Raw genomic sequence first — 23,386 nt, forward strand, 5'->3', positions numbered from 1 at the left:
ACCCAAATTATTGTTCTCTTACTACTCTCTTAAAAGGAGAACAAAAAACCCACAAAATACAGACACAGAAACTCAACAAAAAGAGCAGTAATCAAAATCTTGCTTGTATAGTAAGAGACCAATAAGACAAAAATTACCCCCCCCCCAGAATGTAAAATGAAACAGTCTACAAAAATACCATTGAAACAGTTTTGTGTTGGCCAGCTACTCCTGAGTATGGGGTCTGTTATAAAATGTTAGTACACCCAGTAAGATGCAGTTGGAGAAAACTGATTTTTCTTTTACTGGTTGGAATGAACTACAATAACTTCTTGGTCAGGGTGGGGCCCAGTGTCCATGTTCTCATTTCAATGCAGGGACCTTACCTGGATTAACCCTTTGCAGGCACTGTGCATGCTGCCACAGTCTCTGAGAGTTCATATTGCATCAGTCTCCTGTCAGGGAGACACTGCTTTCTTGGAGTTAACCTATTACCTCTGCATAGATCTCTGAATCTTGAGGAGAGCTTGTTGATGAAAACCTCTCATTCAGTACCAAGTGATCTGAAGTTTCTCACTGTCTTCCCATTGTCCATCTGTGCATTAGTTCCCACCTACTGCATGGCACTAATTTATGTGTATAGCAGAATGTCATTAGGAGTAATTTTATTGCTGTGTTCTCTTAGCAGAATAATAGTGATAGGCTTTCCCCTAGGCCCATGGGACATATCTAGTCTTGGTTCTTGACCAGCTTAGCAGTGTCATGTATAAATTTCATGGAGTGGACCTTAAAGCCAACCAGAAAGTTGTTGGTTACTTCCATAACACTCATGTCACTAGTGCACACATATATCTCACAGCCAGGTCACTGTTGTGGGTCATAGGATTTGTCTGGGGTAAAACTTCCATTTAGGCACCAGCTCAACCACTCATATTGCATGATATATCTAAGTGTCCTCAGCAGCAGTACATTGTAGAGAGTAACCAATAGCATAGGCAATAGCTTATGATGTTCAATGGTACCCTTTGGCCAACAACTAAGCAAGACATACTCCATCCCTGGCACTGAAGATGTTACTTGATGGCATAAGATATCCATATCCAGTTGGGGCATTGTCTCCATGTCATTTGGTGAGTCTATTCAGATTCCTGTGTGTGTGTGTGTGTGTGTGTGTGTGTGTGTGTGTGTGTGTGTGTGTGTATCAGGGAGTTTCTTCTCAAGTATGTTTACAGATAGATTTTTCAAACCGCCTTTAATGTTGGTTGTCCCTCCCTGAATTCCTTCCTTTACATTTCTTTCCCATCCCCTCTCTATTTTATATGGCTAATCTAGTTTATCTATTGTATCTACATTATACTCTTATTTCCCATTTCTCGAGAGACTCTGCCTTGCACCAGTCCCTTACTAAATACCTCACCTTTGCAGTTATTCAGATTATAGCACATTTACCAAAGACTTAAAAGCTATGATTCACATATAAGAGAAAATATACAATATTTGTCTTTTAGAATTTGAGTTACCTCACACAGAATGATTTTTTTCCTAGCTCCATCTATTTAGCTAAACATTCCATAATTTCATTTTCTTAACAACTAATATTCTATTTTGTACATATACCACATTTTCAATATCCATTTATCTAGGCTGTTTCCAAATTCTGGCTATTATGAATACAGCAGCAATAACATGGATGAGCAGAGTGTCTCTGCAGTGGGAGGTAAAGCCCTTTGTATCTATTCCCAAGAGCGACATGGCTGGATCTTGAGGTCTACCTATTCTTGAAGAACTTTACACAGCAACTATTCAAGTTTCACTCCCACCAGCATCCTTAGTGTGTTCCTCTTTCCCTGCATCCTTACCAGCATATGCTATGTTTCTAACTGATCTTGGCCATTCTGACTGTGCAAGATGAAATCTTTGAGCAGTTTAATTTGCATTTCCCTAGGGCATAAGAATGTTAAGCATTTCTTTCAGTGTTTCTCAGCCATTTGTGTTTTTTTCTTTTAAGAACTTTCTGCTTAGTTCTGTGAACCATTTTTAAACTGGGTTATTTGTTTTCTTAATCTTCAGGATTTTTTATTTGTTTGGTTTTTTGTTTTTGTTTTGTTTGTTTTTTCATTCTCTATATACTTTGAATACTAGCCCTCTATCAAATGTACAATTACTAAAGATCTTATTTCATTCTGTAGGTTGTCATTTTTCTGAATGATGGCACCCCTTCACACAGAAGATTTTAGTTTTCATGAAGCCACACGTATTGTTATTAGTATTTGTGCTAACTGGTGTCTTTTTCATAAAGGCCTTTCCTGTGCTAATGAGTTCAAGACTATCTTCACTTTCTCTTCTATAAGATTTGGTATGTCTGCCCTTTTATTGATGCCCTTGATCCATTTAGAGCTGGGGGTTTTTTTGTGTGTGTGGGGGGGGGGTTGTGGTTTTTGGGTTTTTTTTTTGGTTTTGGTTTGGTTTTGTGTTGTTTTTGCAGTGTTATATGTATGAATCAATTTGCATTCTTCTGCATATGGCCATTCAGTTGACCAGCATCACTTGTTGAAGATGTTATCTTTTCTCAATGTGTTTCTAGCTTCTTTGTCAAAAATCAGATTTCCATGGGTGTGTGAACCTATGTCTATGTCTTTGATTAGATTCCATTAATCAGCATGTCTATTTTTATGACAATACTGTATGTTTTGGTTATTGTAACTCTGGAGTACAACTAAAAATTTGAATATTGTTGCTTCTGGCAGTATTGATTGTTGTTGTTGTTGTTGTTAAGTTGTTAGTAAGGATAGTTATAGCTACCCTGAAATATTTTGGATTTCTATATGAAGTTGAGAAATGCTTTTTCAGTTTCTGTGAAGAATTGTGCTAGAATTTTGATGGGGATTGAGTTGAATCTGAAGATTGTTTTTATAGGATGGTCATTTTAGATACATTAATCCTACCAATCCTTGAATATGCGAGATCTTTTTAATCTTCTGATATCCTCTTCAGTTTTGTTCTTCTTTAAGTTTTTATTATACAAGTCTTTTATTGGCTTGGTTAGAGTTTCCTAAAGATGATATTTAAGCTATTGGAAAAGTTATAGTTTCCGGATTTCTTTTTCAAACCATTCGTTATTTGATCCTAGGAAAGCTGCTGATTTGTTGTATTCATTTTGTATCTTGCTACTTTGCTGAAGGTTTTTTTTTTTTTTTTTTTTTTATCAGCTTTGGAAGTTTCCTGATGGAATTTATAGGGTTGTTTATGTATAAAATTATGATATCTGCAAAGAAAGATACTTCGCCTTTTTTCTTTCCTGTTTTTATACTTTTGATCTCTTCTTTTGAGCAGTTGTCATATTGCTCTATCCAGGACTGCAAGTACTGTATAGGATAGATACGGAGAGAATGGACATCCTTGTCTTACTCTTGATTTCAGTGAAACCGTTTTGAGTTTCTACTTATATTGGCATTGACTATGAGCTTGCTCTAAGTTGCTGTTGTTATGTTGAGATATGTCCTTTGTATCTCTCTCGGATGTTTATCATGAAATTGTGTTAGATTTTGTCAAAGGCCTTTCTGTTTCTAATTAGATGATCATGTGGGATTTTTTTCTTTCAGTCTGTTTATGTGGTGGATTCCATTTATTAATTCATGCATGTTGAACTATATGTCTCTAGGATGAAATCAACTTGATCATGGTTCATAATCTTTTTAAAAGTATTTGTTCTTAGGTTCAGTTTGGAAATATTTTATTGAGAATTTTGCACCTACATTAATTAATAAAGGGATATTGGCCCATAATCTTCTCTTTTTGATGAGTATTTCTGTAGTTTTGGTATCAGGGAAATAGTGGCCTTATTTTTAAAAAATGAGAAATGTTCCTTCTATTTCTGTTTTGTGGAATAATTTGAAATGTGTTGGCATTAATTCTTCTTTGAAGATACAGTAGAATTCTGTGGTGAATCTATAGGCTCTGAGATTTTTTGGTTGGAAGACTGTAAATTACTGTTCACTTCTACTTCATTGAGATGTTATGAGCCTATTTGAATTTTTTATTTGCTTTTGATTTATCTTTGGTATGTTGTATATATCAAGAAATTCACTCATTTCTTTTAGTTTTTCCAGTTTGGTAAAGTATAGATTTTTAAGCCAATAGAAAGTCTTATTAACTGACCAGTGACTATACTGAGGTTTTTTGGATAATAGTGCAGCCTGAAGCCTTTCTCAAGGTGAGCTTCACACACACACACACACACACACACACACACACACACACACACACACAAAACCCATCTATATTCTGAGATGACATACTTCAGTTAATAAGAACAGTTAGCCAGAGTAAAACCACAGAAGCCAGAAGAGACTTTCTCAGAACTATAGACTTTGATGGATTAAGTCTTTAGTTTTGGCAGGTGGTACTGTTTAGTTTTATAGCCAGAATTGTATTTTCATCATGGAGTCAGTTGTACTAAAGAAAATTTACCCACTGTTACTGTATGAGAATCAATATGTGATTTTAGCTATAGTTTCCTTTCTTTTATGAACTTGGATACCCTTGTGTTTGGTGCATAAATGTTTAGGATTGCAATCTCCTCTTGGTATATTTTTACTTTGATGAATGTGTAGTATCTTTCTCTACCTCTTGTGATTAATTGTGGTTTGAAGTATATTTTGTCAAATATTAAAATGGTGCCACCTCCTTGTTTCTTGAGTCTACTTGCTTTAGAGTACATTTTTCCCATCCTTTTATCCCACTGTGATGTCTATCCTTGTTGGCAAAGTATGTTTCTTAAATGAAAGAGAATAGATTCCATTTTACAATTTAGTCCGTTAGTCTGCGGCTCTTTATTGGGAAATCAAGACCATTAATAATGAGAGTCACCAATGAGCAGCATTATTATTTTGTTGTTATAGAGCTCCCTCCCCTTTCATTTACTGTTGTGAGAGTATTCCTTGTGTCTTCTTATGCGTGGTTAACCTCTTCAGACTGAAGTGGTTTTTCTAGTGCCTTCTGCAGCACTGAGTTGATAGAAGTTCCTTAAATTTGGTTTCATTGTAAAATGTTTGATAGCTTTGCTGGGTATAGAAGTCTGGGTCTATCAGAGTTGGTCAAATGCCCTTCCAGGCCCTTTTGGCCTTCAGAGTCTCTACTGAAAAACCGTGTGTTATTCCAATGGATCTACACTTACATGTTACCTGGCATTTTTTCCCATGTAGCTTTCTTTGATCTATATAGTTAGTGTTTTAATTAGTATGGATCATGGGGGATTTCTTTTCTGGTCATGTCTTTTGGTGTTCCTTATATGCTTCTTATACTTTGATAATCATATTCACCTTTAGGCTGGGAAAGTTTTCTTTTATAATTTTGTTTAAAACATTTTTCTGTACCTTTTAACTACGTTTTTATCCTTCTTCTATCCCTATTATTCATAGATTTGTTCTTTTCATAGTGTTCCAGGTTTTTTGGATGTTTCATACCTGGGTTCTTTTAGATCTAACATTTTCTTTGAGGTATCTATTTCTTCTACCTTTTCATCTGAGATTCCCTCTCCCGTGTCTTGTTTTCTGCTGCTGAGGCTTACTTCTATGGATTTTGTGCAATGTCCTAAATTTTTTGTTCCCAGTCTTATTTCTGTTTGGTTTTTTTCCAGTCATTCTTTCTTTGTTAAATTCACTTTCATGCTTGTAATTGTTTTCATTATTTCATTCAACTGTTTGTTTATGTTTCCATGGACTTCATTAAGAAGTCTATTCATATCTTCTTTAAGATCTTTGAACATATTCCTAATAGCTATTCTCAAGTTCTTGTCTTGTTGCATTTCTCGGGACCTCCTGAAATGGGGTTATTGGATTCTGGTGGAAGCATGTTGTCTTGGATGTTTATGTTTGTGATTCTTCACTGGGGTAGACATCTGGAATTATGATATTCTTGATGTTGATATCTCATCTTTGTTGGTTGGGTGCTCCATTCTTTGGTTGCTGTTATCCTCTATGGATTCTAGACAAGTGTGGTAGCTATGGGAGGTTCACATTAGACAGTACTTCTGCAGCCCATGAGTAGTAAAAATAAATGGTGATGCTCTAAATGCAGGGCTGAGAAGTAATGCAGGAAAAGATCTGGGGGACCTGGAACTGTACCAAGAGACAGAGTCCACATAAAAAGGAAATGGGCTGGGAAGGGAGGCTCCTACAAACAGTCTATATAAGGACAACAAGCCTAGACAGACATAAATGAAATGGTAGAAGGACCCTGAGTCTACACCAAGAGGTGGGATCCCCAGGGAATGGAGAATGGGCTGCTGAAGATAGGCTGCTACAGTTCTGAGAGTGACTCTGAAAGGATCATAATAGAGGACAAGAAGGAAAATAAATATCACCTACTAAGTCCTAGTCCTGTGTGGCCACTCAGGAAGTGTGTCTTATTTTTTCTGTTTTACCAAAAAATGACTTTTGAACTAGAGGCAAGTATTAAGTTAGAAATTTGAAATTCAAACAAAGACCAGTGACTATTTCAAAAGATATACATTAAATAATGTATTTCTGAAGCCATTGAGAAAATGCTGCATAAGTACCAGACATAGTCTTTATATAAGTATTTATATAAGACAGTTTATGTACTAGTAAATCAATATACAAATATGCTGTATGATAAAAACATACTGACTCATATGTCTAATCCCAGAACTTGAGAGGCTGAGACAGAAGGATTGCCCATTGATTTGAGGTCATTTTCAGGCTTCATAATAAGTTTCAGGAAAACCTACCTATGTTACAGTGAAATTCTGTCCCAAAAAATTTACATATAACAAAGTAATATTAGGCCTTTTACAATAGAATGATAGGTCATAATATTAGACCTAAATATTTAAATATAGATATAAGAAACATGAATATTTCAGATAAATTTTCAAGTCTAACTTTATGGAACTCTACTCTCAGTTGACAGTCAGGGGAGCAACTATCCAGAAAAATGTACCTGCTGCAACATGACTGAAAGCTAGCTAGAACATAAATTATCCTTATCCACTCTGGCTATATGACTGTGAGAAGTGGATCTACTTGAGTTTTTTAATGTTTATGCAGCAAGTACAAACATGGTGAAATCATGATCTGTGGGAAGTCTGGTTCTATGCAATATCAGGACAATGGCATCTTGCGCATCCACACCTTCCAAAATATGTGACCTTATCACAATCACTCTGGGCCTCTACTGTGAGATGGACTCTGATGAGCTCATACAGCAACCCACTTTGATTTTATAGTTGTGTCTTTCCACTTCAAAAGGTTCTCAAAGTTATGTTTCTGTATTTGCACTTTGCTTAATACTTTACAGACATCTCATCATACATATGACTCACTACATTAAGACAAAGTGGGGAGAAATTCAATACCTTGATTTTATATTAAAACATTTTTGCTATTATTAGATATAGAAGCTGAAAAATTGAAAAGAGAAAATGCCATTAAGGAACTTGAGGTTTTCTGGAAGTACTTGGAACCAATCCTGAATAATGAGAAACTTGAAACACATCTCTTTGATGTTGCTCGACTCGAGTACATGGCCAAGGCTACACATTTTCCTTCTGACTGGTCAGACAATGAGCAGATGGTGAGTCCATTGGTCAGCATGAGTGAGTGGTCCATTCACAGTCACTCATTCCACAGCTGTTCAGTAGCCACTGGTAATAATGGCTTTTATTGGGCTCTCTTGTCTTTGGGACAATGATGATGATGACAAGGGCCACTGTGGTATCATAGCCTGATTCTGTAGCTTTTAGTCTGTGGACTAATGATAATAAGATGTAGCAGATGCTAATTCTTTTATTTAATTACAATTGGCTCTGGTTCATGCTTTGGTAATGATCTAAGTAACAATTAAAATGTGAATACGTATCACTGTGTTGGTGGTACATTTTACATTTTACTGTATTACATGTTAATCCCTTGCAAGATATACAGTTAGCATCAAGAGAGCTGAACTGACAGCAGAGCCTGTGGGGAGACTCCAGCCTCTGAGGGTTCTTCTGAAAGGATCTGAACAAAGCTGGATCAATAGGGTATACTTATAAAAAGACTACTTAGAGCTAAAGAGAGGAGGGTAGGAGAGGGAAAGAGAAGGGATGGGGAGTGGAGAATAAGGAGGGGAGAGAACTGAGGAAAAAAGAAAAGAAAAATGAAAGGAGAAAGAGGAAAGAGGGATGAGAAAGTAATAAAGGAAATGAAAAGGGAAGGAAAGAAAAGAAAAGGAAGGGGAGAGAGGAGGGGAGGGTGGAAAGGGGAAGGGGAAGGGAAAAAAGGGGCAAAGAAAAAGCTAAGAGGACAGAAGGCCTGATTCTGAGCCAAAGGGCAATCATGCAGTGAAGCCTTGATCCTATTGCCTTGAGATGGATGGCACTTGGCAAAAGAAGTGAAAGCATGAAGAGGAGACTGAGACCACCACAGAAAACCACGACCAAAATGCAAACTTGTTGAGCCCAGTTGCAATGGAGACATGTACAAAGCACTTCTGCACCTGAGGATCAAGGAAAATCATAGAAGAGGTGAAGAAAAGATTGTAGGAGCCAAAGGATCAGAGTGTTTACCGTGAAATTGTGTCTCTTAGTAATATCAGAAGCTGCACCCATAAAGTCTCACTAAGATGAATGCCCAAATGTGAGCTGAACAAGGACAACACCAGTGAACATTCCAAAACAGAGGAGGAAAAGCCCATGAGGCATCAACCTTACACAACAAGCCATCGGCAAGAAATGCTGGAGTTGGGTCAAGTGGTCTTCCCCAGGGAAAGCATGGTGGTTGTCCAATGCCAAGTGATCAGCCCTGAAAATGCCCTACACTTCCTACTTTGCCTTTCTCCTTCCTCCTTTCTACACCTGATGCAGAAAAGGATCTGCTTCCATCTGCCTTTTACTGGTGCTTTTTAAATTGAGTCAACACAGTTCCCTATTCCAAAGATACTGTTCTTTCCAATGATGGAGGACTAGAAATGTTCCTTCTTATTATGTCGAGGTGATATTTGTAGAAAATTATTTTCCTTGGAATTCTAAATCCCCTCATCCAAGCCAATGTTCTACTATTTTTGGTAGGTGTTTTTTTTATTTCCTCCTTGTGCACATATCTACACATTTACAACTTAGAGCAACATTTTTTCCTATCATTTAAATCAAAATATGGCTACATACCCTTCCAAGAATTGGGGTCTAGTGATAATTCTCAGTCTCTAAAGTCCTTCTTGCACAAGCATAAGGACCCAAGTTTGGATCTCTAGCACCTACATAAAAATTGGAAGTGCCAGTACACACCTGTAATCCTGGCACCAGAGGGTTAGTGGTAGGCAGAACCCTAAAGGTCACTGGGCAGCCAGACAAGCCAATCAATGAGCTCCAGTGAGAGACCTCATCTCAAAAACAAAACAAAACAAAAAAAAAAAAACAAGCTGAAAAGCACTTGACACCCAATGTCAACCAACCTGTGGCCTCTCCACATATGTGTGCATGTGAACACACACACACACACACACACACACACATGAGAGAGAGGGAGGGAGGGAGGGAAGGGAAAGAGAGAAGAGAGAACCTACTCATATTTTGTTCAGGATGGCTTAGGAAATCCCATCAGAAGATTCCTGAAGCATAATTTCTAGGAAGATGCTAACACATCCTCAAAACAACTACCTTTTTTCCTTTACAAATGAGTGTGCTCTCCTATGGGTTTTCTTTAACCTTCAGGACCATGCTGGTAGAAGGTGAGTGTGCCGCGCCAACCCTGACCAGCAGGAATTAAGACTTGGAACAACCGGTTCCTTCTCACAGCAGTTTACTCAGGATGCTTAGCAGTTGGTAGTCAAGATGGCGAGCCCCTGATCCCTTCCCGGGCGCAGCTTATAAACCCTGCCAGGAGCCCATGAACTCATGCCACGTGCACCATACAGCTGAGATCACTAAACAGCAAAACAAGTTATGTGGGATAAACAATATTTTTATCAGAGTGTGCTCCAGCTGTTATAGGCTTTTGAAAACCAAGTCTTTCATCAGGGTATATGGTTCCAGATGGCTGCAAAGTTGATCTAGCCGCTTTCTATTAAAGTCGGCTCCCAACAGGTGAGTGGTCCTGTGTCCCAAATAGAGGACATACCATTGCTTCATCAGACTGTAAATGTGAGCACCATGTTATGATCACAGCTTCAGAAGACTCAGAATCACCCACAGAATCCTGCTTCCTACACCTGTGTTCACAGCTCCCTGTTCATTAGGAAACAGATCATTCCATTTTACTTATTTATTTCATTAATAAAAATGTAGTTTAATAATAAAAAAATTGTAACGTCACTGAATTGACATTATTACTTTCACCATGTTAAACACAGAAGTGTACTGACTTGATTGCTGTATGTCTATGAGCAGCAGAGATACAGGAAAGGGTTTTGTAGAGATGTCTTTAAACCAGGATCAACTTGAGATGAAGGTCTGGGTGGTTTCTGGGTGGCTCAGGGTGAGAACATGATAGATCTTTTCTTTTTTCCACTTTCTCCAACATGGCTGCTGGGGAGTGGCTCTGGCACGTAGCGCTATTTGGTAGCTCTGTCTGCTGCACACTGCATAAGGGGCTCTTTGCATCACTTCCAATCCTGGCATAAAACCATGCTAACTTCATGCCAAGTTCATTTCACTTTAAAGAAAGGGACAGTGGTCATATTTAATACTTTACCAAATATAGAATAGAAACTTTACATGACAATTTAACTTCAGAAAAACTATTTTATGTTTATTTTTATAAAATAAACATAAAATATCCAAGTATAATATATAAACATAAAATATCCAAGTATTTTTATAAAATATCCAAGTATTACTTGGATGCTAGTTACAGTAGAACATCCCTAAACTCAGAACTAGATCAATGTTGAATGTGTCTAACTGGACCTTGAAAACGTCCAGCTCTTCCGGAGACCCATAGGCTGTGTTGCCCAGCCGGTGCCTCTAATTTTCTATCAGTCCATTTATAAGTAATTGTTGAACATCTTCTTCATGCCAGGACTTGGGTTGGTACCCAACTGCAGTAAGCACAGCTTAGACCTGTCTCTATGAGCGAAAGATCCACAGTTGAAGACAATGGGAAGGTCTACCCCCAAAATGACTTAGCAATAAAACTGATTTCTAGAAGAAAGGACCATTTAGGTTTAATATTGAAGGTCAAAAATCTATTTTAAACTCAGGATCACTTATTGAGCTTAAAAGTAATAAGGCTGCTTCATTTAGAAGCAGGCCAGGTCCTCGGTGGTGCATTCTTACATGAGTTGTTCATGACTTCATATCTGCTTTAGAAGCCACCAGTACGTGAGTCTTCCTTCCTGCATGGAGGAAAGCATTTGCATCCTTTGGCTTCAACAAGCAGCCTGTACTTCTGCTTAACTAAGGTAATGAAAGCTTAATGTCAAGTAACTGCCAATCACATTAAGCTGAGAACTCATGTAAGACATCTGAAACACCTCAAGACATACTTTGGCTGTTGTGCTAATGGATCATTGGACAGAAACTTTACTGTATTTCCTTTAGGAATAATAATGAAAACTGTCTTTCCATGCCAACAGATGGATAGGCACAGGATACCTGTTGAAGTTTAACTGAAAACTCCCTGGTCCTGATGTGAGTGTGTGGCACCCACAGTCAGGTGTACTATGATGGACAGAGCCAAGCCTTTCCCTGGATGTCTGCCAGCCGATGAGTCACAGGCCCCACAGAGGCTCTCCATTCCCCCTTACCTCCTCAACTCGGGCATAGGATGGGCCTACTTAAGTGCTTCTCTGCTCCCAAACAGACAGACACAGCCATCCCAGAATTTTCCTACTCCAGGAAATGAAAGCTTAAGTAATAACCTTAGCAGATCTATAACTGGCTTGCCAGCTCATAAAAACTGCAGATACAGTAGAAAAGCAGTAATTTGGATTTCTTCAAGCTTTCCTGCTAAGAGCACCACAGGTGAAAAACAGCCCAGTAAAAGGAAAGAAGAGAGGAAAAAGAGAAATCTTCATCACAGATACGTTCCTTCGTACTCAGATGATACACAAATCCGAGTGAGGCAATCCACTGCACTCTTCTTGGTTCTTGAAGGAATCATCAAGTGCTTGCCTGCTTGTTTTCAGCCAAAGGTATCAAAATCATCTAACAGGTTTTAGGATTTGAAACACCGAGCACATGAAGCGCACTGTACTTGCTAATGAGAAAGGTTGCCTTTCACTGCACTGAAACATTAAACACTGTGGTATTGGACAGAGTCAGAACCTCTGTGGTGAACATGAAGGGCATGAAGAATTTATGTATAAAAACTCCCTCGCCAACACCAGAATTTGGTATTTTGGGATCTGGGGATTTGATTTCCTGTAAAAGAGAAATAGGCTTTTTTGGAAAGTTACACATATTCTATCTGTTCTGATAGCATGACAACAATGACGAATTCGTTCTTACTGGTTCTCTTGCTTGAAGCTTGCGTTGGGCACTGAGATCTTTGAAAACATTGCCTGTTTGATGTACGATAGCCTGGACTGGAAGAGGCAACATCATCACTATCTGCAAAGCATGCAGCTCATCAATGTCCCACAGGTGGTTAGCGAGAAGACCATGTTAGAAGCAATGACCATCCCAGAGGTGAGTAGGTGTGGGCTCTATTATCTGTAGTAATCTTGGGGATGGAGTGAGTGACTTGATTTTTTTTCATATTTATAAAGCATATGAAGAAAAGGTTACAATAAAGGTTAAATAAAGACCTGTGTTGTGTGTCTACTGCCTGTTGTGTCGAGGTGTAAGGGTGGAAACAAGGAAACATCTCTTAGCAAGAGCAGTAAGAGCCATGTGCTGAGGTCTTTATGAAGCTCCTTATACTGGCTAGTTTTAGGTCAACTTGACACAACCTAGAGTTATCTGAAAGGAGGGCACCGAAACTGAAAAAAATGCCTCCATAAAATCCAGCTGTGAGGCATTTTCTTAATTAGTGATTGATGGGGGAGGGCCCAGCCCATTGTAAGTGGTGTCAACCCTGGGCTGGTTGGTGGTCCTAGGTTCTCTAAGAAAGCAGGCTGAGCAAGTCATAATGAGCAAGCTAGTAAGTAACACTCCTCCATGGCCTCTGCATCAGCTCCTGCCTCCAGGTCCCTTCCCTGTTGGAGTTCCTGTCCTGACTTCCTTCAGTGATGGATTAAAACATGGAAGCATAAGCCAAATAAACCCTTTCTTTCACAACTGGCTATTGGTCATGGTGTTTCATCCAAGTAACAGAAACCCTAAGACATTTCTCACCTGGGAAAGCACAAAAGGAACCACCTGTCAGCTCAGGGTACCAAGGCCAGCATATAAAACAAGGGGCACATTGACAAAATAACCCTAGCGTTTGCATTGTCAGTGCTCAGCAAGATGCTGGCCACATAACAAGACATGTCTCCTGTCCTATTTCCTCGAGTGGAGTGTGATGTCAGAGTTTCAACATGGTATGAGAAGAATGAGAGCAGCGGATACAATCAAAATGGTACCTGTCCTAGGTAGGGTTTCCGATGCTGTTACAAAACATTATGACAAAAACAGCTTATGGAAGAAGGGTTCATTTCATCTTGAAACTCTTGGGTCACACTCCATCACTGGGACAAGTCAGAGCAGAAATTCAAGGCAGAAACTGAAGCAAAAGCCATGGAAAAATGCTGCCTACTGGCCCTTTGGAGCCCAGAGCATCAGGAGTGACCACAGACATTAAGCATTAAGCTTCTTACATTGATAAGATCTGGTTTTGCTTTGACTCAGTTGTGATTGTGCCTTGGTTTTTCCCTTTTGGGATATGAAAGTATTTAACTGGTTTTTGATCTTACAGAAACCCACAGTGGAGGGACATTAGGCTTTTGAGGAGACAAAACTTTCAAGTTCTTAAAATTTTTAAAGATTGTGGAACTTTTAAAAGTTTGAGGTTGAGGTTGTGATATTGATGCTAATAGTAGATCTTGGAGTTTTAAAAAAGGGAAGGTTATTTCCTAGTGTTGCATTCATCTGTCAATCTTAATAAAATAATTAAGGTCAAATACCCTATTAAAAAAATTGTTTTACTAGGCAAGTAAAGTGGTCAGTCTGGCACTAGCCATGGCCATCTCAGAAGGGAGAATTTCAGTTGAGAAAATGCCTCTTTTAAATTGGCCTACAGGCAAGTCTGAGTGCATGTTCTTAATTAATGTTTGATGCTGAAGGGCCCAGGCCACTGTGGGCAACGCCTTTCCTGGGCAGGTGGGCCTGAAGTCTATTAAAAAGCAAACTGAGCAAGACAGTAAGCAGTGTTACTCCATGGCTTCTGCTGCAGTTCCTGCCCTGACATCTCAGTGATGGAGCATGACCAGAGAGTGTCAGAAGAAATTAACCCCTTCCTCCCCAAGTCGCTTTTGATCATGGTGCTTTATCACAGCAACAGAGACCATGAATGACTCAGACCGCACCTGAGCTGGAGAACAGAAGGACTGAGAGAGGGAAATCGGGGTTAGAGAAATAGAGAATGCCAAGTATGAATTGCCCTGTGGAAAACCTGTTGGGAAAGAAGTGCATAATAATATTCTGAAGAAATGAGGACAAGATACCCCCAAGATGTGGATGCTATCACGACTCAAGTCAAGACCAGGGGATGCTCTATGTTCCGTTTGCTCTTTTCACACCCTCACTTCTTAGAATCCTGCTGGTGATCAGTGACATTTGATGAAAGCACTTCTTTTTAATTATTTTTCTTTCAGCCTCCACCATCAACTGCTCCAGCCCCGGGGAAGAAGAAAGCACAATATGAGGAGTCACAAGCTCCACCATCAGGCACGTATGAAATCAGCTGCTGAGATGCTATCTCCTTAAGGCTTAAGTATTTCTCTCTCTTCTTCCCATCCTCCCATCCATGCTGTGGTCAGCAGCCCCTCCCCCTACAGTGTCTACATTGATTCGTGCCACAATTCTAAATTATGCACAGAATTTCAGGAAGAAATAGAGAATGCATCTTAACTGGGCAATGTCACTTTCTGCATTTGACAGTGGCTTTTATCATCACAACTGAAGTAGACATGAGGTATTACAATGACCTGCTGAATCCAATTCCAGAGGAATTTATTTCTGTGCCCCTGATAATGCACTGCATGCTGGAACAGGTGGGTAGATGTTGAGGCTTCTCCCCTGGCAGCAACCTTGACTAACTTATCTCTCTTCACTTCCAAACTTTAGGGTGATTTTGTAATTATGCTCAGAATACCTGGGATGCAGCCCATTTATTAAGTCAGAATATTTCAGATAGAACTAAGATTCGATTTAATATCCAACTTCAGTTCTCTCTCTCTCTCTCTCTCTCTCTCTCTCTCTCTCTCTCTCTCTCACACACACACACACACACACACACACACACACACACACACACACTGGGCTCTAGAATCATTCATTTAAATATTTCCCAAAGCTTGGATAAAATATATACTTAAAACTGTCTTTATATGGAGGTGCTGATTAGCTGATTAATTTTTTGTCAACTTGGCACAAACTAGAGTCACCTGGGAAAAGAGTCCCTGAATTTGATGGAAGAGCCTCCATCACGTTGGCTGTGGGCATGTCTGTAGAACATTTTCTTGATTAATGATTGATGTGGGTGGGCCTAGCCCACTACGGGGTGCCATCCCTGGCCAAGTAGTCCTGGGTTGAAAAAGAAAGCAAGCTGAATGAGAGCCATGGAAACCAGTAAGCTTCAGGTATCCACTTCAGTTTCTGCCTTGGCTCCTCCCCCACCCCCCACCCCATGACAGACTGTAACCTGAAAGCCAGAGGAACCCTGTCACTCTCCAAGTAGCTTTTGGTCAGTGTTTTAGTACAGTGAGAGAAAGAAAACCAAGACAGTAGGATTATTTTAATGAAAGAAGAAAAGCACTTGGACAGGGGATCAGCTTATTGATGGCCTTTAATCTTTAAATGTTTGCCTATAAATACGTTTATGTGAATGCCTTCATGCATGGATGTAATCATTTATGCGATGAGTCCCACCTTGCCCCCTCATCTGACAGACTCCGTGGAGATATATGGAGATGAATAAAGACCTGACAGTTACAGGGTAAGGAAACCAAAGTATTAAAGTAATGGGATGCTGCTTACAGGACAGAAATGGGGCAGTTTTCACTGTTCCTTTAGGATGCCAATGAATCCACAAAGTAAGTGGAAAGGTATGAAGCAGCAACAGTAGTGTTTCAAAAGACTGAATGTCTCTAAAGGTTAAAAACAAAAAACAACAACAAAAACAAACAAAAAACCAACCAACCAAACAACAACAACAAATCTCTCCTTTATTTTTGGCATCAATGACATTTTGCTGCCATGAGCACCAATATTTCAAAGGACGTCCTCATCCTCACTAAGAGCAATGGGAATGTGTGCACATCCACAAAGAGCTGAGTACTAAACTACTTCCTCCCTACTGCCTCCCTCAATAGGTTGTAGCAACTGAAGAAGATCTCATCCCTCCAAGTTTGGTGGAGCCAGCCCCCAGAGCAGACGGGTTAGACTACAGAATTGCAGCTCACATTGTGTCGATCCTGCCTTCACTCTGCCTCTCCGAGAAGGAGAAGAAGGTCCGAACATAAGTGAGCCAAAGAGCTTTTGTACTTTGAAACAAACAAACAAACTGTGCATTATCTCATTAAATTGATATTATTTTAATTTAAACAGAATCTCCATGAGATATTCTTAACTGAAGGAGAGAGTGAAAGCAAAGCCCTACCCAAAGGCCCCCTCCTACTGAACTACCACGACGCACATTCCCACAAGAAGTATGCACTGAAGGTAATAACCAGGCCACCTCCCTTCCTCCTGTAGCTGATGTAAGGTGTGTTTGTGATTCATTAGTTGGGAGAATCTCATTGGATGATCTTACCAACCAATGCTAATGAAATGCAGAGTGAGGGACAGATGCTGCTGACAGATGGGGTCTCAGAAACAGGAATGGACAAGAGCAAAGTATGTCAGCAAAGATCACTTGGCCTAATCACGGGGGTCCAGTTAACCACAAACTTGATTGTCACTACCATTACATGTGCATTAAAGCTTTATGGTCAGGTACTGAAAAATTAACTGAGAGGTTAAGAGTGCTTGTGGCTGGTCCTCTGGACCCAAGGTAAATCTATTAAACTCATGTCAAGTAGCTCAGAATTGGGTGTAACTCCAGCTCCCGGGAGTCTCTTTTGGCATTCAAAGACAAACACACACAGACATACACATATATACATAAATATAAATGAATCTTGAAAATAAAATTATAGGCATTTTCTTTAAATAGCTGCTGCTATGAAATACTAGTGGAGGACAACAAAGGATCTCAGAAAAGACAGATAAATCCACTCGAAACTTAAGCAGCTTGTCACTAGAAATGGAGGCTCACTTGTGTCTGTGCTCCAGGAACTTCTAGAAAAATGAGAACTAGCCTTTTTAACCTTATTACAAATATGAATTTGTCATCCTCAGTTACTCCTGATTTACCCTGTTTCCAGATGAGAGTGAAGATATCACACTTGGCCTTCTCTATATGCATAAGGCATGTGACAGCTCTTGTTAGTGTCTTCTGTTTTTTCTTTTCTTCTTTCTTCTTTTTTCTTTTTTTCTTTCTTTTTTTTCTTTTTTCTTCTTCTTCTTTTTTTTTTTTTTTTTGGTAAGGACCAAAAGAATTTTGACCCGGTTCAAATTGAGCAGGAGATGCAGTCCAAGCTGCCGCTGTGGGAATTCCTTCAGTTCCCTCTGCCTCCTCCATGGAACAGCACTAAACGGCTTGCCACTGTTCATGAGCTTATGCATTTCTGTACGAATGGTGAGTACCTTGCTTTGGCTTATACCCAATTTAATTAATAGCCCTGAAATTACACCCCTATTCCCAAAAAACGTTTTGATCATCGAAAGGCCTTCCAGAGGCCTTGGCCATGTCACTAGCCATGTGGAAGCTCTGGCATGTAACATTTTGCACTTTGATGAAGTAGATTTTCTTTCTACTGTGTTTTCTAAATTCCCTGAGCCATGCAGTCCCCCCTGGTGTCATTAGAGATGATACAACCCATCCTACTTACCAGGAGGAATGGTTCATGTATCTGCAAAAACTTAAAAAGGAACAAGAACCTCTTGTCTCAAGTTACCATAGTCCCTCTCCCAGAAAATACACAGACAGACAGACAGACAGAGAAACAGAGAAACAGAGAAACAGAGAAACAGAGAAACAGAGAAACAGAGAAACAGAGATAGAGATAGAGAGAGATAGAGATAGAGATAGAGATAGAGATAGAGATAGAGATAGAGAGAAATTTTATATATATATATATATATATATATATATATATATATATATATATATATGGAGAGAGAGATACAAAGATAGATACAGAGATAGATAGATACAGAGATAGATACAGATATAGATAGATAGATACAGAGATAGATACAGATATAGATAGATAGATACAGAGATAGATAGATACATACATACATACATACATATACATACATATATACATACATACATAGGTAGATACAGAGGTAGAGAGATATAGAGGTAGAGAGATACAGAGGTAGAGAGATACAGAGGTAGATAGAGATACAGAGGTAGAGAGATACAGAGGTAGAGAGATACAGAGGTAGAGAAATACAGAGGTAGAGAGATACAGAGGTAGATACAGAGGCAGATACACAGACAGATAGATAGAAACAGATATAAATAGATAGGTTTCACCAAGGAGTTGCCTCCTTTATCACTGTAGAAATCCACACAAACCATACAGCACAGTGGCATTAGCTATGGAAGGAGAAGAGAAAGTCTGAGCAGGTGACTCTGCCCCAACTAAGCAATTATCAGTTTGGAGTCTCATAGTCCAGTTTCAAGCAATACGGGGCACTTTTGACTTCAAGAACTGTGCTCAAAGAAAACTTGAAATATCCTTCTTGTATCTAGTCTGACTCAATAGATCAGACACAACATTTATACGTGTCAATCTAGCTGTACTGATAAAATGCACTGTATTTCAGTGTAGAATGCAATCATTGAATTTGTGTAGTAGATTGGGAAGTCTCCAGGAAACTTGCATCTGCACCCCATCCAGAGGAGCAAAAAGGAAAAACTGTCTGAAGCAGATCTCCACTGCTCTTAAGTGGGAGGTTGAGTTTCTACTGGACATTTGACAGAAGATGCTAAAGTCTGGACCATCTCTCTGTTAATCCAATCACATGGTTCCCCTGGGGCTTTCCCACAAGTTGCAATGTGGCTGGGGTGAGAAAACAGACGAGATCACGGGAGGCAACTTTAAGTACAAACCTCTCTGTCAGTGTTCTTTATGGAAGTGAGGTTCTGGATTCTCTCTGCATGTCTTTGCCTCCCAAATCCTCTTGAGAGCTTTCCTAACTAGAATCAAGAGTGTCCCTCATCCCTCTTTACAAAGCAAGTTTTCAGAACCACACATCTTAACCATGCCTTTTTTCTTCTCTGAGAAACAACATGTGGCCAATTGTTTTCTTCTCTATACCTTTTTTTTTTTTTTTCTTTTTCCGGGTCAGAGAAAAGAAATAGATGGTCTGGGTCATCAGAGTTTGACAGGAATGTCTATTTGTTGGATTGTGAGCACTTTGTTGGAGCACCCCTGCACAGGAGGGTGGGAAGGAAGGAAGAAATAGTGTGGTCTAGGGGGCAGGAGAGCAATGAAAATCCTGTCTAATGCTATCCTGAGATGGAATTCAGAAAGCAGCATTTATATCCAGAAATTTAATTTTTCTTTTTTTTTCAGTACTGACTATTGAATCTATGCCTGGGCATATATGCTAGACAGGTCCCCTACCATTGAGCTACACTGTCAGCTACAGAAATTGAAATCTGAAGATATATTATAGAACCACAAAATCTCCTGGCTCAAATGAACATTGAAATTTATGTAGTCCAAATGTAATTCCATCTCATAAAAAATATGAAATCCTGGCCGGCTAAACTATTTATTGTAGGGTTGTAGTAATAGTGTAGACCCACAGTTGAAATTCCAGCCCCTGGGTGCTCTCACAAACGTCCTTTCCTTATGTTACTGAACTGAAGGGAGGGCGAACATCATATGATGTCCATTTGCCTTCTTGGTGCCATAACTGACCCTAGTCCTAGGAGTAGAGGGATGAGTACACAGCCCCTTGTCAGCATACCACTAAAGAGTGGGCAGATTCAAGCTAACCTTTCCTCATGAGAAGAAGGAAAGTAGAAGGGAGGGGACATTACGTGATTGAGGAGGATGCTGGGGGATGACAGGAAGTTAAAAAGAGGAACAAGAGAGGGTGACCATGATCAAAATCTATTTGTATGCATGAAAGTCTCAAAGGCTTTAAAGAAAGAAAACTTATAAATCAATATTTCTAAAGAATGTAGATATTAAACTCATAAAAAAGATCTTATCACACCAAAATCAGCAGCACATTAAAACACACACACACACACACACACACACACACACACACACACAATCTAGAATCCCATGTCATCACAGTGTCTTCTCAGGATTCTGTGCTGCAGACTGAACCCTGCAGTCACCATGCTTTATTTTTACTTACACCCCACATCCACCACTAGGCTGGGCCATCACATCTTTCTGGCCACATTCTGTGTTTTCACCTTCTCACTGAAATTCTTTTATCTATAGAAGGACCAGAATACCCTTTCTGGGATTTTCATCAGGTCATATAACTTCTTCAATCCCAAACTTCTACTATTCACCTGTTTCGCAAAACCAAAGCTATCTACCATGCACTAAGAAGCCCCTCCCCTGCTAGTTTTTCATTGGCCTGTTCCACTGTATCTACAATGGCCTCCCTGCTTCCTTGAAGTGTCAGTCATACACAAACCTCTAGAACTCTGTCCTTGCCAAGTTCCAAGTCTCTTGTCACATGTTCCTTCTCTTCCCTCACCCCACCCCGCCCCAGTCTCCTATGTATAAGAGTACAGCCTTTCTACTCTCACATCTGATGTCCTGACTGGCTTCTTTTTTCATTGTCATCTGCTGTTGTGTACATTTGTTTCTCTTTGGCCACTCTAATGATGATGGACGACAGCTAGGAGCCCATTGCTTTACTCACCAGCTTTCATTGCAGTTGCTAACACCCAGTGGGTTCTCAGGAACATATTTATTATTATTTTGTTTGTCTGTTTTGGGATTAATTTGAGGCTGGCACAGAATGCATGGTAATTCACCAGCCTCAGGCTGCTAACGACTAAAATTGTAGGTGTGCACCACCATACCCAGATCAAAAAAAAAAATGTTTACTCAGTAACTCCTTTGCCTCTTGTCTCTCTTCTAGATCCTATGTTGTTTTTCCATATTGTTCAACTCATCTTGGGCGGTGGGGTACAATGAAGATAATCTAGGAGTCATTAATCCGAAACAATCTATCCGGCTGTTATTTTACTGTAATCTCATTGAATTGTTTTTGTTAGCATCTGCCCCTCAAACCTCCATCTTGAACTTTGAAAGTTTAAGAACTAAGTCATCTTCTTCTTTGAATCTTAGGCACCTATGGCAAAGCCAGAATGTCACTGAGAGCTTAGTGACAATATGCTGAACACAGTTGAATAGAGACAACTGATAAACGTTAAAGTGCAAACATGGAAAGTAGCAGTTCTTACATTTGGCTTTTTCTGAACCCGAATGAATAGGAAAATCTTCTAAGTATCATAACCTGTAGGAGACACAAATGACAAATTCCAAAAGGCAATCTATGCCCATAAAATCTTAACTATATGGTATTTAAACCAATACGGTACCCTGAAAAGTTCAGGCACGTTAATGTGGGTACCAAACACTATGAAGCTGTTCTGGGGAGTGTCCCTCAGATCTCTTACATCTTAACTGTGATTTTCTTAGTACCCAGACCTTTGATATTTATTAAAGACTTCTGAATCCTATATTTAAAGTCAGGCCAACACCCATGATGACCTGAGCTCCTGGTGCCCCTCAGTTACCCCTGTGTCAGCCACATATCATGCACTAACAAGAGCCGTTCCTTGAGGCAGAGGTCCTGCTCTTTTACAGAAGTTCTGAGCTGGAATGAAGTGGAACGAGCCTTCAAGGTGTTTACTTTTGAGAGCCTGAAGCTCTCAGAGGTTGACGAAGCAGGAAAGCTCAAGCCCGCTGAGGTGATCAGTGAGACAGATGTTGAAAATTTCAACATTCCTTGGGACAATCCTGCCAGGTTCGCTAAGCTGATAAGGCAGCGGTATGTCCACAGGATGAGCACGCAGAAGGCCAAGCCAGTAGTCGTAGGTACGCTGCATGAAAGGAATGGGGGCGGGGCAACCATCCTGGTACTGTGTCTAATGGATACTCTTCATCCTGACTAGATACTGAAAACAAAGACAGAATACTATTTGTGAGCCAGAATTTTGCCAAAGCTGAGCAAGACGCACAAGGAGATGAAAATGCCCCAAATTCTGATCAGCCTGCTGCTAACAGTATGACGGGTTCTACTTCCAACTCCATGAAACCCGGGTATTCTAGTAATAGACAGTTCTCAGAGAAAGAAACCAGTGGGTCCATGTGTCCCCAACCAGAGTCCGTGGGTAAGTGAAAGTGTGCATAGACTCTGCTATGCTTAGACAGAAATAAAGAAACAAGTTCAAAGGGTATCACTTAAATATAAGTGCTTCTTCAGCTGATAAAAAATGATTCAATATTTAAGTAACTGGTTAAGAAAACATACTGAGTCCTCCCTTTTCAATTCTGTTTTTCAAGGGATCCTCTCAGTTCACTCTTGCCATAAAAAACTCAAAAATGAATTAATGAGTTAATAAACTAATTTAATTTTTTAATTAATTAAACTTAATTTAATTAATACAGCAAACATAATTATAAAATTTACCATCAGTACTTCATGATTGCTTGGTAATAGCACTTAAAAATGACCTATAATGATCTCACAGAATGCCAAGTATAGAACCTGCCATGAGACCAGAACTCAGTGAACATACCTTCCTTCTTGTTCCTATCCTAGATCAGGATGTTACTCTTATCCTCAGGTACAACCCTGTAAATAACGATGTTAGGAGGGTACAGATGGGTGCTGGATTACATTTGCATGTGCTGCCTTACACACTGCTGTCAGAAACCTGCCTGAGACACAGCTCCTTTGTTCCCTGCACATCATCCTCAGCAGCCCCCTATTACCTTCAGACGAGACTGTGCCCTGCTTCACACACCTCTGGTACCGCACTCCTTATCCTAAAACCTCTTTGTGTTTTGTCCCTTTTCCCCACATTCTGTGCTATATCCAAGCGATGTCATAACTGAGCTACACTTCCCTTATGTCATGATGCCTTGCTACTTTCTGTAATCATTTATATGCCCAGGTAAGGCCTCCACAACCATAGCTTGTTGAAGGTCATAACTA

At 39.7% G+C, this 23,386-nt stretch overlaps 1 protein-coding gene across 3 annotated transcripts in view; it reads left to right on the plus strand.

Moving 5' to 3' along the window:
• Positions 1-23,386, plus strand: part of Spag17 (sperm associated antigen 17) — a 206,119-nt gene that overhangs the window by 81,674 nt on the left and 101,059 nt on the right. For all 3 annotated transcript variants that reach the window (XM_034500547.2, XM_076933023.1, XM_076933024.1), the window contains exons 7-15: positions 7,394-7,575; positions 12,446-12,607; positions 14,716-14,788; positions 15,002-15,114; positions 16,435-16,572; positions 16,670-16,783; positions 17,651-17,801; positions 22,033-22,263; positions 22,341-22,559. In XM_034500547.2, the coding sequence (XP_034356438.1) occupies positions 7,394-7,575; positions 12,446-12,607; positions 14,716-14,788; positions 15,002-15,114; positions 16,435-16,572; positions 16,670-16,783; positions 17,651-17,801; positions 22,033-22,263; positions 22,341-22,559 (1,383 nt within the window). The remainder of the gene's footprint in view (positions 1-7,393; positions 7,576-12,445; positions 12,608-14,715; positions 14,789-15,001; positions 15,115-16,434; positions 16,573-16,669; positions 16,784-17,650; positions 17,802-22,032; positions 22,264-22,340; positions 22,560-23,386) is intronic.

This window comes from Arvicanthis niloticus, chromosome 4 (genome assembly GCF_011762505.2).
Source record: "Arvicanthis niloticus isolate mArvNil1 chromosome 4, mArvNil1.pat.X, whole genome shotgun sequence".
NCBI classification, from domain to species: domain Eukaryota; kingdom Metazoa; phylum Chordata; class Mammalia; order Rodentia; family Muridae; genus Arvicanthis; species Arvicanthis niloticus.